Genomic DNA, 15,817 nt, shown 5'->3' on the forward strand with positions numbered 1-15,817 from the left:
CAGTTTATTCTCGCATTTCGGATTTCACTACATTATTGACTGTTTTATTAAATCGTCGTTGAAAAATGTACTGAAAACAACGGGATAGGGGCATTTTACAACAATGACATGTTCTGAAGAGTTGTGTATTGCATTCCAGGGAATATTTTCCTAAAAGAAAATATTCAGAAAAAATTAACGGTTTTGGAGATACGGTGCGAAATGTATAAAAATTGCGCTATTTTTGCATATATTTTGAAATTTGAGGCAATTAATGTAGTTTTTCGAGTTCATTATTTCCCCAAATATTCTATTCTTGTCCTTATCTACAAACTTGCTTCAGAGAGCAGAAGAAGATTCGCTTTGGTTTCAGAGATATAGCCCCGATTTTTTTTAAAAACTGAATATTTAACCATGTTTAGATGGGGCCATAAAATCCGAGCTGGATCTGACACAACAAAACGCAACTAGGGCTTCTTGTCGTTTGGGTCTGTACTTTCAAAAAATCCTCATTTCGAATTGTTTGCACAAGATCTCCTTAAAAATGTTGCACAGTGTTACCTTCCGATGTAAACTTTAAAATCGCCGATACACGTGTCTCATATTTTTAGCTCTGCTCTCATCATATAATACGTGTTTCCCATCATTTTGAAAAAAATTGAATTTTGTTGCACAGTGTTATTATAAACATTCACGGTGCTGTTGAAATAACTTTAGATGGAATGTGGTTACACCTGGGAAGTTTTTGCGGATTCTGAAACTACAATGTCCACAGATGAGAAAAATCAAAAAAAAAAAAAAAATCGCCGGAACGCTTTTTTAATAAATCGCAATTCTAGTTGACAATTTTAGGGGTTTTTAGGTTTTCACGATTTTGCTTGGAAAATGCAAGCTCTATCGAAGTGAGACTAAAGAAAATATTGTAGCTATGAAAATTCTCTACAAGATTGGTTTGTATGATATCTTCGTAGTTTTTACCGTTATTGAGATATAGAAGTTCAAATTAGGACAATGGATTGACTGTATCGCCTCCTTATAAAACAATGTCATGACTGCAATTTCCCAACTTAAACTTATATATCTCGAAAATGATACAACCTAGGAAAAAACTACCAAAGCCGATCTTGTAGAGAATTTTCGCAGCTCTAAGATTTTTTCCAGTCACATTTTGATAAGACATACCGTTTTCAAGCAAAGTAAAAAGGTATCAGTCAGCTTTGCTGACAGAGATATACCCTCAGCCTGTGTATACTGAAACAATTATTTCCCAAAAACCGTATGTATTTAGGGGGTTTTAGAAATTATGGATGTATGAACCGACAAAAATGTTGATCAAAAGTTTTGCGGAGGAGATACGTAAAGGAATGGATCGACATTGACCATTATAGAAGTGGATCTCCAGCCACTACATATGGTGCCATAGGGGGTTTTTACACCCTTCGCGCTGTTTGCTCAAGAAGTATGGACATGCCCCTGAAAAGAATTTTACCATCGTAATTGAGGCAGCGAATGCAAATTGCTTCAACAAAAATCAACGTGATTCGTTTGCAGGTCTTAAAGTGAACTTATCCCACATTTTGTGTGGGAGGTACCGGATGGAGTGGACATATATAGTCCATATTTGAACCTGATCTATATCTGGTAGATATATTAGGATGTGTAAAGTATGGACCAATTCGGCCACTCCCTTCAAGAGTTACCGTACGAACAAATTTTCCGAACATTTTTGAACTTATGTGGGGGAGGTACTTGAAGGAGTGGCCCGAAATGGCTTATCTTTGAACTTAAACTATGTTTGGACAAAATATTACTAAGGCCAAATTTTGGATCGGATCGGCAGATCCGTTCGAGAGTTATCTTGCGCTGCAACCACCTCACACGGTGTCATAAGGGTTTTTGTAACTTTCAGGCTATTTTCTCAGGAAGTATGGACTTGCCCCTAATGAAACTGGTACCTTCGTATGGAGGGCAGTGAATACAAGTTGCTAAAACAAAAATCAAAGCGATTCGAGAGATGGTCCTAAACTGAACTTTTCCAAATTTTTGTGTGGGAGGTACCTGACGGAGTGGACCGATTGAGTCCATATTAAACCTGATCTAAGTCTGGTACACGCTCCACGATGGGCAAAGTATGGACCAAATCGGTTACTCCCTTCAAGAGTTATCGTGCGCACAAATTTTCCGAACATTTTCGAACTTTTGTGGGGGAGGTACCGGAAGGAGTGGACCGATATAGCTCATCTTCGAACTTAAACTAAGTTTGGGCAAAATATTACGAAAGCAAAAATTTGAACCGAATCGGTTCATCCGTTCGAGAGTTATCGTGCGCTCCAGCCAGACAGACAGACGGACGGACATTGCTCAATCGACTCCAAATTGTCTGAAACACATTTCGTCCAAACATACTTGGGGTCTAAAACCATTATTTCGATGAGGCACATTTTGCCCGTATGAAAGTGTATATACCCTCGTTAGCATAAATGCTGAGGGTATAAAAATTGGGAAATATTTCCATGTTTTTTTTTTGCCAAAATTGTTGCTGATATTTTCATGATATATAATCTATCTATATATATATAAAATTCTCCTGTCACGGTGTTCGGCTTTGAACTCCTCCGAAACGGCTGGACCGAATTTGATGAAATTTTGTATGTGGAGTTTGTAGGTCTGAGAATAGGTTTTTAACTACTTTTTATAGTGGTCAGTGGAGTGGCCAGGGTACCTCCCCCACAAAATTGTTTAAGAAATCGTGAAATTAAAGTTATTTTTGAACGTTTTGTTTAAAAAACGTTTGCAATAATATGATTTTTACTGTCTTCATCTTGAATGGCCATCTCGATAATGGAATATCGCGGTCAACCAAATTTTTCAAAAATGTATAATTATAGATAATATCCTTAATTTTAGTAAGCGTGACTACAAAAACGCTTTTAACCCGGGCTCCAATAGGTGGGAAAGCGCGATCAATCCCACATTTTAGAATACAGTACAACACCGATAATGTGCATTGGTCACTAAAACGACGGGCCAACAATGCGGTTCGAAAATCTAGAGGGATCAATATTTAACTGATAAATTGTAAATAGATTACAAAGGCTTACACGGAAATCAAAAACGACAGGCCAGCAACGCGGAACCGGGTCAGCTAGTATAAATATAAAAATGGTGTAAAAAATGTATAGTAATTCATAAAATGAGAACGGCTAGGCCGATTTCTGTAAATTTTTTTGTCAGTTATTCGTATTTTCGAGGAGAAGGTCTTTACGGAAGAAAATTTTGGAAAATTTCTCTGGAAAAGTCGGAAAATTGGAAAAATCGAAAATTGAGTTTTTGTATGAAATTTTATTCCTTAAAAGCGAGACGAAGTTCGCCGGGTCCGCTAGTATAATATAAATAGACATTTCATTTCTTGGTGACCCATAATGAAATTTGACAAGGAATATTTTTGTCTTTGACGTCATCTCTCTACATTCATGTTTTGTGGAAAAGTTTTGAATAAACTCAGATGAAGTCCGACTTTAACCCAAAAACGTGTTTTTCATTTTTAGAGATTCCTGGCGATTAGACAAGAGTTACAGATATGGTGTATTCTGAAACTTATAGTAAAATTGTATGGCGAACAATTTTCTAGAATATTTGGATTTGATACGATTACATTTTTAAGGAGTTTTGGAAAGATTTTCGAAAAAAAGGACAAAAAAGACCCATTTGATGAACCGCATGAGGTTTAAAATTTTTAATAAAAATATTGCTCACACCCTCCTAAGTAAAGTTGCCAAAGACACTATATACCTGAAATGCAAGGATTCCAAGATATCTTAACTCGAATATATCGAAAAAATTAAAAATGGGCGGAACTTGCTCCGCCTATTTTGGTTACTTTCCGACGTAAACTTTAAAAACGCCGATACACGTGTCTCAATTTTTAGCTCTACTTTCATAATCTTCTCGATTTTCCTTGTCATTTTTTTTTGTTGTCGCACAGTGTAATTTATGCTTTTCAATGTTTGTCTTGTATTTGCCTTTAATTTGTTAATAATTTTTTAATTATTTTAAAATAATAATATAATGTCTTTTATAAAAAATATTATTCAAGTTACACACCATTATATCCAATTTAAAATGCATTTTTGTTTTTAAATATTGACTAATTTTCCTTAAATAATAATTCAGGTTTTTGTTTGTTTTGTTCTCACCTGACAAATTATACAATAAATGTACCTGACAAAATAGTTAAAGCAATAACATTGACATTTATTTTTGCAGTTTTTAGGTTAGGGCTTTTTATTACTCCTTTCGTTTTCCATTTATGTCTAAGTATATGTAGAGTATATAAATATTTATGTGTCAAGGTTGTCTAAACACCTTCTTAATTTTAGATTTCTATATAATTATAATTATTTTCATATATTTTATTTACTATTTTTTTCATTTTATTTTTTGAGTTTCTTTTCTTTTTTTCTAATATTGTCCTTAGTTTTCGTTACAATAATTTTTTTAATAATTATTTTTTAAATAGTATTGTCTTATATTTCACAATTTCATCTATATCTGTGTGTGTGTATATATGGTAAATAGTATTGTCATATAGTTTCTCATATATTTTCATATTACATTCTTTTCACATTTCGTTAGAAATAAAAAAAACATAATTTTCAAAATTTTCATTTTTGAACTTATAAAAATAGTATTCTGGTTTATTTGTTATTGTCTAGCAAATTTGTTTTTTTTTTTTTTTTGTTTTGTATATGCATCGTTATTATAAATATGTAATATATATTCATATTTAATTATTTCTATTCTGTTTTATGTATGTTTGTTTTATTACAATAACATATTTAAGCTTTTGTTTATAGTTGTTTTTGGATAGCACACTTATTTAATTTTTTATTTTCTATTTTTAGTGGGGTTGGCTTTGGTTTTCACTTGCCCTTAATACGTAAATCATTTTTCTAATTCTCCTTTAGTCTTTTTAGACCATGTTTTTAACATATATTTTTAATTATTTAAATATATATTTTTTATTCTATAATTAAGGTTATTATTTCGTATGTAATACATTTATTGTCTGTATGTATTTTGGGGGTTTTCAATTATAAAATTGTATTCATGTTTGCCCAAGGATATGCTGTGTTTTTTTAGGGGATATGCCAAGTAATATGTTTTGAATTATTTTCATTATTTCTTCAGGAATTGAGTTTTCTTAAAAAAATTGACCCAAAATATGTATGTTTGTTTGTTGTAAAAAAATTGACAATATTTTTTCTCAAGTGGTTTCTATAATTATTACTGTTGAAAATCATATCTCTTTTTTTCTATTATTTCTTTTTTTAACCAGTAGCAAAAATATATTAGTTTTAATATTAAATTTTAGTCACTTTTAAGTATTTTTGTTGCCTTACTCTCCTTCTCGCTCTTCTTCTTCTTCTTCATTTATCCCCATTGACTTCTCTCTTGACTGTCGTAATAGTCAATATCCATTGGACTGCGGTGTACTTTCGGTGTTTGCCGACTTTTCAGCGATACCGTTGCCAAATTGGATAGAATATCTGGCCCACCAGGATGTGCATCGTATTTGGAATGGGGTTCATCGCGGGAATATCTCAATATTTGTTCATTTATCCAGGGTACATATTTAATGACATTTGCATAGACACCAGGTAGCTTGGGATGGGCACACATAATGCCCCACGACACAATACCGCCAACAAACCAACGATCCTTTTCACCTGGATAGGGACAGAGCAATGGACCACCAGAATCACCCTAAAGGTAAAAGAAAGAAGTAAAATATAATGGGAATGTTAATGTTATTATGAGTTTTTGTAGAAAACAAGTAAAAACAAAGCACTCGTCTGTGCCGACAGCTAAATGCCCTCAGCCTATGACTGGAAAAAACAATAACAGAAGCGGTGGACCCAAATGTATTATGAACAGATTTAATAATAAATAGCACCTTACACCTGGGAAGTTTTTGCGGATTCTGAAACTACAATGTTCATAAATGAGAAAAATCAAAAAACAAAAAAAAAATCGCCGGAGCGCTTTTTAAATAAATCGCGATTCAAGTTGACATTTTTAGGGGTTGTTTAGGTTTTTGCGATTTTGCTTGGAAACCGTAAGTCCTATCAAAATGGGAATGAAGAAAATGTTGTAGCTATCAAAATTCTCTACAAAATTAGCCTTAATGATATTTTCGTAGGTTTTATAATTTTTGAGATATAGAAGTTGAAATTGTGACAATTCAAATTCAATTCTGTATCGTCTCCTTATAAAACAATGTCATGACTGCAATTTCCCAACTTAAACTTATATATCTAAAAAATGGTACAACCTAGGAAAAATTACATAACCCAGTCTTGTAGAGAATTTTCACAGCTATAAGATTTTCTCAGGTCCCATGCCGATAAGACTTGACGTATTCAAGCAAAATCTAAAAATGTAAACTGAGCTTCTTTATCTCAAAAATGGTACAGCCTGAGAACAAATTATAAACGTCAATCCTGTAGAGAATTTTCACAGCTACAACATTTTCTTTAGCTCCATTTCGATTGGAATTGCGGTTTCTAAGCAAAATCGTGAAAACCTAAAAAACACCTAAAAATGTGAATTTTGACCGCGATTTATTTAAAAATCCCTACAGCGATTTTTTCTTGTTTTTGGATTTTTCTCATCTATGAACATTGCTGTTTCAGAATTCGCAAAAACTTCCCCTGTGTAAGCAGTTTTCATTAAAAGTTAGTTAAGGCGCACCCTTCATGACATATTTTTATAAGAGGGCGATACAGTCATTGCATTTTCCAAATTAGAACTTCAATATCTCAAAAATGGTGAAACCTACGAAAATACCGTAAATGTCGATCTTGTAGAGAATTTTCACAGCTACAACATTTTCCTTAGCTCCATTTCGATTGGGCTTGCGGTTTCCAAGCAAAATCGTGAAAACCTAAAAAACACCTAAAAATATGAATTTTGACCGCGATTTATTTAAAAATCCCTACATCGATTTTTTCCTGTTTTTTGATTTTTCTTATCTATGAACATTGTAGTTTCAGAACCCGTAAAAACTTCGCAGGTGTAAGCACCTTCCATTTAAATTTGATTCAAGAGCACCGTGAAATATGTTCGATCGTGTATTATTTCAGTTCTCAGGTTCTGGTTCCTCTGTATCCACACTCAAAAGTTTTGCAACTTGTACTTTTTGCGTCCATAAAGAATCAGGAGAGAGGTGAGTGGAGTTAGCTGGACAGCTAAACAAATGCAGCGTGTCGTGTGGTCCCAATCCACATGCCGGGCATGTGTTGGATATCGGGGCATCAATTTGGGCCCAATACGAATTGAGGCGGCTGCATCGTCCGGATCTTAACTGGTCTTAAACATCCTGTTGTAGTCATCTTGGTCGCATTCTGGCAAGTTTGAATTTCATCTGCTGCCTAGCGCTGATAATATTAGCATACCACGCTAGCGCCGTATAGCTTAGCACATATCGGTCTATTGCTTTATAAGAGATCAACAAGGTTTCTTTGTCCGCACTCTAAGTGCTGCCGGTCAGCGACTTGAGGACTTTGTTCCTACTTCTGATGTTGTTGTTATTGTTGTTGTAACAGCAGTTCATTTTTCAGCTCATTCTGGTTCAGTTTAGCCAAAATATTCAATTTATTCCTAGGACCGCATTCACATAGTTGTTTATGGCTGCATCTGTATGAATGCTATCTAAACCGGCTTGATCAGCTTGCTGATCCAAGGGTTCTCCCTTATAACGTTTTCTTTCTAGATCTAGAAGATCCTCCCTAAAAGACCTGCATGGAGTGATATGGATAACTTTCTGAGTAAGACCCAAACAAATACTACAACGAGAGCATGTCATTATTTTGTCGTACTGAAGGAATCTTCGACTCCTCATGCAGATGGTCTTCTTATGACATGAGAAGGCACCCTGTTGCTATTCTCAGGACAGCGTCCAGGCAGGTTGGAATACTATTCTATCGCGTTGCACTAATGGTCGCGGACACACAGGCGCCGCAGAGCGCACACCTATTGCGTTATATGTGGTAAAGAAGGTAACGTAGTCTGCATCTCAGCTTGTCGAAGAAAGCTGCGGAATGCGCGGACGACGAGAACGTGTTGTCAAATGTAACCCCTAGAATTTTGTGGTAGCTTGTGGTCGGAATTCTGCTACTATCCGCGATGACATTCAACTCTGTTCTCACCTCTGTCGTCCATGTGGTGAACAGAGTGGCCGCGGAAATAAGTGGCGAATATTTGCATATTCTTCGCGCGGAAAAAGGTGGTAAGATCGTTCAAATAGGAGTTCAGTCTTTCACAAATGTCATCAAAGAAGTTACCTGACGTCAGGATCGTGCAATCATTCGCATACGATATCGATGCCGTCTGGAGGGGGCGGAATACAAGAGAGGTAGAGGTTAAACCGTTCCGAAGATATCACCCCACCTTGAGGAACTCCCTGTTTCACTCTGCGGGGTTTGGACTTATTTGGCCTGAATTCCACGTACGTCTGAAGTCCACACATTTAATTGATTATCCAACGTTTGAAGCTTGGGGAGGGGGGGGGGTTGTCTGCTCAATGTCCATAAACAGCATGGAGTGCTTGACAGTATCAACGGCTTTTGATAAGTCAAGCGCCACCCTCACTGTTCTACCACACGGCTTTTTCTGGTTGATTCCTCGACAAATATATATGGAGATGACGTGCAGCGCTGTTGTTGTGCTGTGCTGCTTACAAAGTCAATGCTAATGATCGGCAACTTGGTAGCTACTTCTAATGCTGGGGAGGGCCAAGGCCTCAAGGGTCTTTGCTACGATCGACAAAAGCGAAATCGGCCTGTACGATTCACCTCTGCTGCCAACATATGCTTCTATGTAGGGTTTTATGCTGCTACAACAACAACAACTAAGTTGCTATATTCCATCTACCCAGAGTAACTTAACCGTTGTCCGCGTATTACATATTCCGGATTGAATGTTCCAATTCTTCAGATGATTTAGCACTTACTCACCGACCAACCTGTTACCTTCCAAAGTCAGCTCCCTGACTCTGGCGAAGGTCATTACTCTCAATTGCTAATTCGGCCGCCTTTGCTGTGAAATGGGGTCTTATTTGGGGTATTCGACCAGCAGGTATATAGCGGGCGGGTGCAGAAGTGATGATGTCTCGAACGTCCTCTCTTCTAACCAAACATCAGACGGGTTGTTTAGATCTCTCAAGCGGTGATTAGCGAACTCTCTGAAACTAGACAAATCGGCTTTCCCATGATTGAGAAAGTGCGGCGTTCAGGGCTGAAATGGAGACAATAATGGGGTGATGGTCTGACCCAAGAGAAACGACGGGATGCCAGGTGACGTCATTTGACAGACCAGATGACATGAATGTTATAACAGGTGAACTGTAACACTTTCCGCTAATTCAAGTAGAGGCGTTCTCATTGACCGTGCAAAAACGTAGAGATCTCAATCTGTTCAAACAAAACTATACCATACTGGTCATTGCCGGTAATCGGCAATGTCACAACTCATGATAAGCATTAAAGTCCCCAAAGACCAGTCGGTTATGACCTTCCAAAAACGGGCTAATATTGGGTCTATGACCTGGATTATAGCTATTTATCGGCGAGATGTATACGGCAAGTACCACACCTGACTGCTGCCCCCATACATTCTATGTACTGGTCATTAGGGTCAGGTTCAAGCCAGACAGATCTGTACTGAACAGACTGGTGCAATAGAAATGCGAATACCCCACCTCCACTACTGGTGCGATCCTTCCACAGTTCGTTGTAACCATGTAACCATCACAACGCTGTAAGCTGAAGTTGTTGTTGAGATTGGTTTCCTGCACCGCTACGACCTTGATATTCTTCAGATTTATCAAATCTACTATTTCGTCGATCTTACCTCGGAGTACTTTGGAAAAAGGATGCATTTTCAGGTATTAAAACAACAACAGGTGGTGTTAAGTGCGGGGGAGTTTGGTATTCTGATGACGACGACTCACAGGGGCTGTGTTCACGCAGCATGCAATAAGTCCAGTGGCCGTAGATTTTGGTGGCGAATATCTCCATATTTCTCGCGTGGAAACAGGTGGTAAGATGGGTTAAATAGGAGTTCAGTCTTTTTTACAGATGTCATCAGGGAAGGTACCTGACGCCAGGTACGCTGCATACATTACCATCCCTATGAAGGGGGGTGGAATAAGGAGAGGTAGAGGTTAAACAGGGCAAACCCTGAGATGCACCCTCTGTCGGCATTCAATGTATCTCCTCGTAGTTTGAGTGTGTTGATGCGGATGTTACAAACCGATCACGTACATATAGGTCCTGGGTTTTCCTTCGTCCCGGCACGGACCAAAGGAATCCGTGTTATGCTGCTCCCAACAAAGAAAAACGATACAAATACAAACATATGTACACTGAGGTGACAGCTGCTGGTCGGAAGACGAATTCTATATGGCTATGAGTCAATCCGGTATCGGCCGCCATGTTGGAAATCATTCAATAGTTATCGTGCCAACCCACCACTTTAGTTGGTCAATGTATGTCAGGAAGCATGAACCATCTAAAAAAAAATTTCAAAAGGATCCTCGAACAACCCTTAAACTGTACATAATTGAAAAACTTTTTCGAGGGAGATACCCGAAGGAGTTGTCCGATATATATCTTTTCCGGAAAACATTATATCCTGAACAGGACAACAAGGAGTACTTTCGATAAAAGTGTTTAAACGATCCCTGGACAGACAATTTTGAACTTATGTGGGGAGGTAGGCGAATATATTATCCGGTGTGGAACCTCCGGAAACTTAATATATATTTAAAATACATTTTAGGATATAGAATTTCGGCCAATATAGTTTTTAGAGCTTTTGGGCTATTATCTCAGAACTTACCTGACATGCATCTTTACCGCCCTCTTCGTAGCCAGCACAAATCATGCCATCCGACACCGTTAAATTATCCAACCATTCATCACATTGGGTTCTACGGATAATGGGAACTTGGACTTCATTGACAATCGGCTCATAGGTTGCGGATGCTAAAAGATGAAAACAATTACGATTGTAGGTGAATTATGGACTTATGTACACTTTTATATGTATTGTTATTGTAAGCCCAAAAATGGGCTTTCGTATAAGGTTACAGCAGTAATGATAATTACGACATTCACTTACGATCTTTATCTCGTCTCTTGCCCCAACCAATGACAGTACACATGGAGTCAGGTTTCAATTGTTTCATATTGGGCGGAGGTAAACAAACTGGCAGTAGATGCTCGTGAAATGCTACACGTTTGGCAAGCTGAAACGTTGTGAGACAAGGTGAAGGTTACTCCTTTTTTTGTTATATTTTAACAAACTTTGAAACCTACCTGGAACAATGCTATATCGTTGTCATGTGTTATCGCTGTATTGTAAAGAGGATGGGGTATAACTGTTTTAACTTTAACCTCTTCACTCGAATAGGTATAAGAATTGCGTCGGGTAACACCCAATTGTATTGTCCAATCTTCCAGATCTATAACAGTGTGGCTACAAGGAAAGAAAAAAGTTATTTAATTTTGAACCAAGAACGTCCTTAAAGGTGGGACCGGATATTAATGTCGAAAATTGGGATATTTTAATGTTTGGACTATTATTCACCTATATAAACGTTTACTTACTTGCCAATACAATGCGATGCCGTTAAAACCCATTGATCTGATATCAAAACTCCAGCACAGTAGAATATTTTTTCGGGGCCACCTAAAATTGCTGCCAGAAAAGGCCACGATCCTGGATGAGCTTTGGAACCACCAATTATTCGACGTGACAACTTGCGTCGTGTTCGTTTAACCTTGCCACATTCTGAAACAAAACATGTTAATTATTTCCCTTCCTTCACCACTTCCTTCCTTCCTTCCTTCCAACTCACCAAAATTGGAGCAAGTCAACTCGGCAATGGGATAATCCTCAGACCGTGAACAATTGGCAAATTCTCTCATTAAATTAGATTTCTTTTTGGCATACATTTTCCAAATGTCTGTGGAAACATTCACCGAAGCCAGTAGGGGGCGATGGGTCTTTTGGGTTACAACACTGGTGGCATTGACAGCACTATAGCCGAGCATGGAACACACGGCCGACGGTGATACAGCACGATCCCAATTTTTGACACATGCCGGGGCCCATTCTCTGCTGCTCATGCGATACACTTCCAAGACACCCTTTCCCAAATCACCATTACGTTCACTAAGGCGCACTGCAACAGAAATTCGGAATGTTACACGGATCCTTCGAGTCATGATTCTACCAATACTCACTGCAATTCTTTTCATCCTGTCCATAGGGACAATCCATAACGCCATTACATATATGATCATATGTTACACATTTTCCATTGCCACAGAATAGCTCATCTTTGCCGCACACCTCACAATTCTTCTCATCCTTATGATCCATACAATCCAGATTGCCGTCGCACACATATTCCATGGGCAAGCAACGGGTGGTGTCACACTTAAAGCCATTACATTTGGGATTCGCCGAGGCCAACATTACATTTTGTACCTCCTGATAGCCCACACACTCCTCGGGACTTTCGAAATCTTTGAACAGCTTACAATTCAGGTACTCCGGTAGGCTTAGACCAAAAACATCAAAGAAGAAACCACAGCGGCGCATGGTTTCCGTACACAACGATTGACAGGGTGGCACAGTGGCACCTGAAGCACCACATTTCGGCACAAATAAGGTACATAAAAACAGCGAGACCAACTCATAGCAACGCACATCCACCAGGGCTTCATAGGCATCCATGTCCTACAAGTAAAAGTAACGGCACCGAAAAAAGAAAAAAAAATAATCAAAATCCTTGATGCGAACAGACTACAACAATTACCACTTGAGTTTCCAGCTGGCCAAAGTGTCCAATATAGTTGGGGAACACCGTAAAATTGTAGGGTATTTGAGGGCCTTGACAAAATTTCACAATGATGGGTAAGCAGGTGCCGGGAGCGGGATTTTTACTATGGAGATCTTCAACGTGCACCGTGTTGATGATGGTTTTATTCACAAACTTAATGGTGGGATAGGCCTTAAAATATGCCGCCAAACCTCCAGCAATGGCCAATAAAGCCAAGGCATTTATTAAAATTTGAAATAGGCGGAACTTCAAACGACCATTGGTGATGTAGGGATTTGAACTCTTACGGCGATTTATGATCTGCAAGGGTGAAGGGTGACAAAAGTTAAATAAGTATAATAATTTAAAATGGGATATGGTTGGGTACCTGATGTGGCAAGGACATTGTGTTTGGAGCACCATTTTGAAAACGTACTATGGTCTGTAGACTGGCAGGTGTGGAAACACATTTCGTAATGGGTGACATGGGTACGTTGTTCTCCATTTCATCGATTGTTTCATTTTGGAATTTCTGCTTAATATTAATGGGTGTGGGTACTGAAAGGAAAGGAAAAGGTAATTAATAGAAGGTCCAGAGATAACAGAGATATATAATAATGTAGACTTATAGTCCTCCAGATAGGATTGTAAGTTTTGTTATAGGTCTATAACCTAATTAACATTTACATCTGAGAATTCACAATATTTTGATTATATCTCTTTAATTTTGGGGACCTCATGGATCTTTGGGTATACTGACAGTATATATAACAGAGCAATCTCCAAAATGTGATTGCCTTACTTTCCCCTAAATAATGTGGATCTTTTAAGAGGTCCTCCTCGACTGAAAAACTACGATAGAAAAGTCCAATAAAAGAAAAAAAGTTTCGGTGTAGCGTCTAAATAACTCTGTACCAACGGCATGCATTGGTGTGACCATAAGCCGTGTTTCGTCAAGATCAAGCGATTGTAATCTGGGTGAATTAGGTGTGGATGCTTTGACAAATACAGCTGTACATGATATAAATGCATTACAAAATAACGATAGAATAGCTGACGACCTGGCGATCGCTTAGGACAATGATAGGGCCAAGAATGGTTTGAAACAGGCATCGGCCGACATTACCAAAATTATGAGCGGGAACGACCTGGACGGGACTCTCAGGACTATTGAGAATAATTTAGAGAACTAAATTAGATCAGTTGAGAAGGCTTGTTCCAGATGAGCCGGACACCACGGGGATCCCGCCCAAATTTAAGGAAGAGCAGGGTAATCTTGAAGAAGATAACCCCATCTCAAGTGCAAAACTGGCAGCAACACCAGTTCCAGCGAGTCCAATACCGGCACATGCAGATAAAAAACTTCCAAGGCAGAATGCCACAGAGCCATAGACTGGTGATGGAGAATCTAAGAACAAACATGCCAAAGAAGTTAGAGATGCAAAATGCTGTGTCGTATTTCCACAAATTGCTGGAGGGAATCCGAATTAGCACTCTGAGAAGCAGGATTTATTCACCATTGGCAAACTCAGGTTCATGGAGAATATGAAAGAATTTACTTGACGCTTCAGGTGAACCTACAACCACCCAACAAAAGCCTCTAAGGAAGCTGTGACGGCGAGCAAGAAATTGGAGGGGACAAACTTGGTGGAGTCCGGTTGAGTTCCGAAGTGGAAATCAAATCCTCCCAGAACCTAGAACCACCCAACAAAAGCCTCTGAGTATGCTGTGGCGGCGAGCAAGAAATTGGAGGGGACAAACTTGGTGGAGTCCGGTTCAGTTCCGAAGTGGAAATCAAATCCTCCCAGAACCTAGAACCACCCAACAAAAGCCTCTAAGGATGCTGCGACGGCGAGCAATAAATTGGAGGGGACAAACTTGGTGGAGTCCGGTTCAGTTCCGAAGTGGAAATCCAATCCGAAAGGTATGAAGAGGACCAAAGAAAAAAAAAAAAAAACATTGTTCCACAACATCCCATACGGGACAAGGGAGACTTCTCTCATATCAATGAGTGCACCCCGATTCATATTTAGCTCAATGATATGGGACCTACTGTTTATCGCCGAGTCCGAACGGCGTGTCTTAAGACACCACTTGTGGAGAAGTTTTTCAAGGCTGAAATACTCAGGAAATGTCGCCAACATTACTGAGGGGTATTTTGCCACCGTTGAAAAATGTTTGATGTTGCCTGGCCGGGGAATCGAACCCCCGACCTTCTGCGTGCAAGGCGGGCGTGCATACCATTGCACCACGGTGGCACCCAAGGACCAAAGAAGTTTCCCTAAAACAGAGTGCGATTCATGAAGTTGGACAGTTTACTAAGTGGTTTGCTTCTAAACCCAACTCAAACCCGAAAGGCAAGGGGGAATCTGAAGGAAAGATCCTAAGGACGCTGGGATGACTGGGAAGCAATCATCTTTCGAGAAGACGATTCAAGTTCTGCAGCATAAAACTGAATGTACCAAACCAAAAGTCGGATGTCCAATACGCCTGAAAATTTTCGAAAACATCTTCCGACAAAAATCGTTCCGATTTCTATTCGATTTTCACGAACTTCGTTCAGATTTTGTTCCGAATCCGGAGCGAAATGTTGGAAATAATTTCCCTTCAAATATCAAAATGTTTTTTTCCGATTTTGATACGAATTCCGAATGAAATCGATCCGATTTCTCCAATATCGGACTTAGCATTCCAGTATTAGTATTAGTATTAGTATTAGTATTAGTATTAGTATTAGTATTAGTATTAGTATTAGTATTAGTATTAGTATTAGTATTAGTATTAGTATTAGTATTAGTATTAGTATTAGTATTAGTATTAGTATTAGTATTAGTATTAGTATTAGTATTAGTATTAGTATTAGTATTAGTATTAGTATTAGTATTAGTATTAGTATTAGTATTAGTATTAGTATTAGTATTAGTATTAGTATTAGTATTAGTATTA

At 38.3% G+C, this 15,817-nt stretch overlaps 1 protein-coding gene across 4 annotated transcripts in view; it reads right to left on the bottom strand.

The window, feature by feature from the left end:
* Positions 1 to 4,838: 4,838 nt before the first annotated feature.
* Corin (corin serine peptidase) overlaps positions 4,839 to 15,817 on the bottom strand; it is a 300,751-nt gene continuing 289,772 nt past the window's right edge. For 3 of the 4 annotated variants that reach the window (XM_073957342.1, XM_073957345.1, XM_073957343.1), the window contains 9 exons: positions 13,260 to 13,429; positions 12,869 to 13,192; positions 12,291 to 12,789; positions 11,903 to 12,229; positions 11,652 to 11,835; positions 11,361 to 11,520; positions 11,164 to 11,290; positions 10,882 to 11,027; positions 4,839 to 5,745 (listed from right to left, as the gene is read on the bottom strand). In XM_073957342.1, the coding sequence (XP_073813443.1) occupies positions 5,413 to 5,745; positions 10,882 to 11,027; positions 11,164 to 11,290; positions 11,361 to 11,520; positions 11,652 to 11,835; positions 11,903 to 12,229; positions 12,291 to 12,789; positions 12,869 to 13,192; positions 13,260 to 13,429 (2,270 nt within the window). In that variant the 3' untranslated portion in view covers positions 4,839 to 5,412. The remainder of the gene's footprint in view (positions 5,746 to 10,881; positions 11,028 to 11,163; positions 11,291 to 11,360; positions 11,521 to 11,651; positions 11,836 to 11,902; positions 12,230 to 12,290; positions 12,790 to 12,868; positions 13,193 to 13,259; positions 13,430 to 15,817) is intronic. The other variant, XM_073957346.1, reaches the window with a different exon arrangement.

This window comes from Musca autumnalis, unplaced genomic scaffold, assembly GCF_047663935.1.
Source record: "Musca autumnalis isolate F117 unplaced genomic scaffold, ASM4766393v1 scaffold_5, whole genome shotgun sequence".
Lineage (NCBI taxonomy): Eukaryota > Metazoa > Arthropoda > Insecta > Diptera > Muscidae > Musca > Musca autumnalis.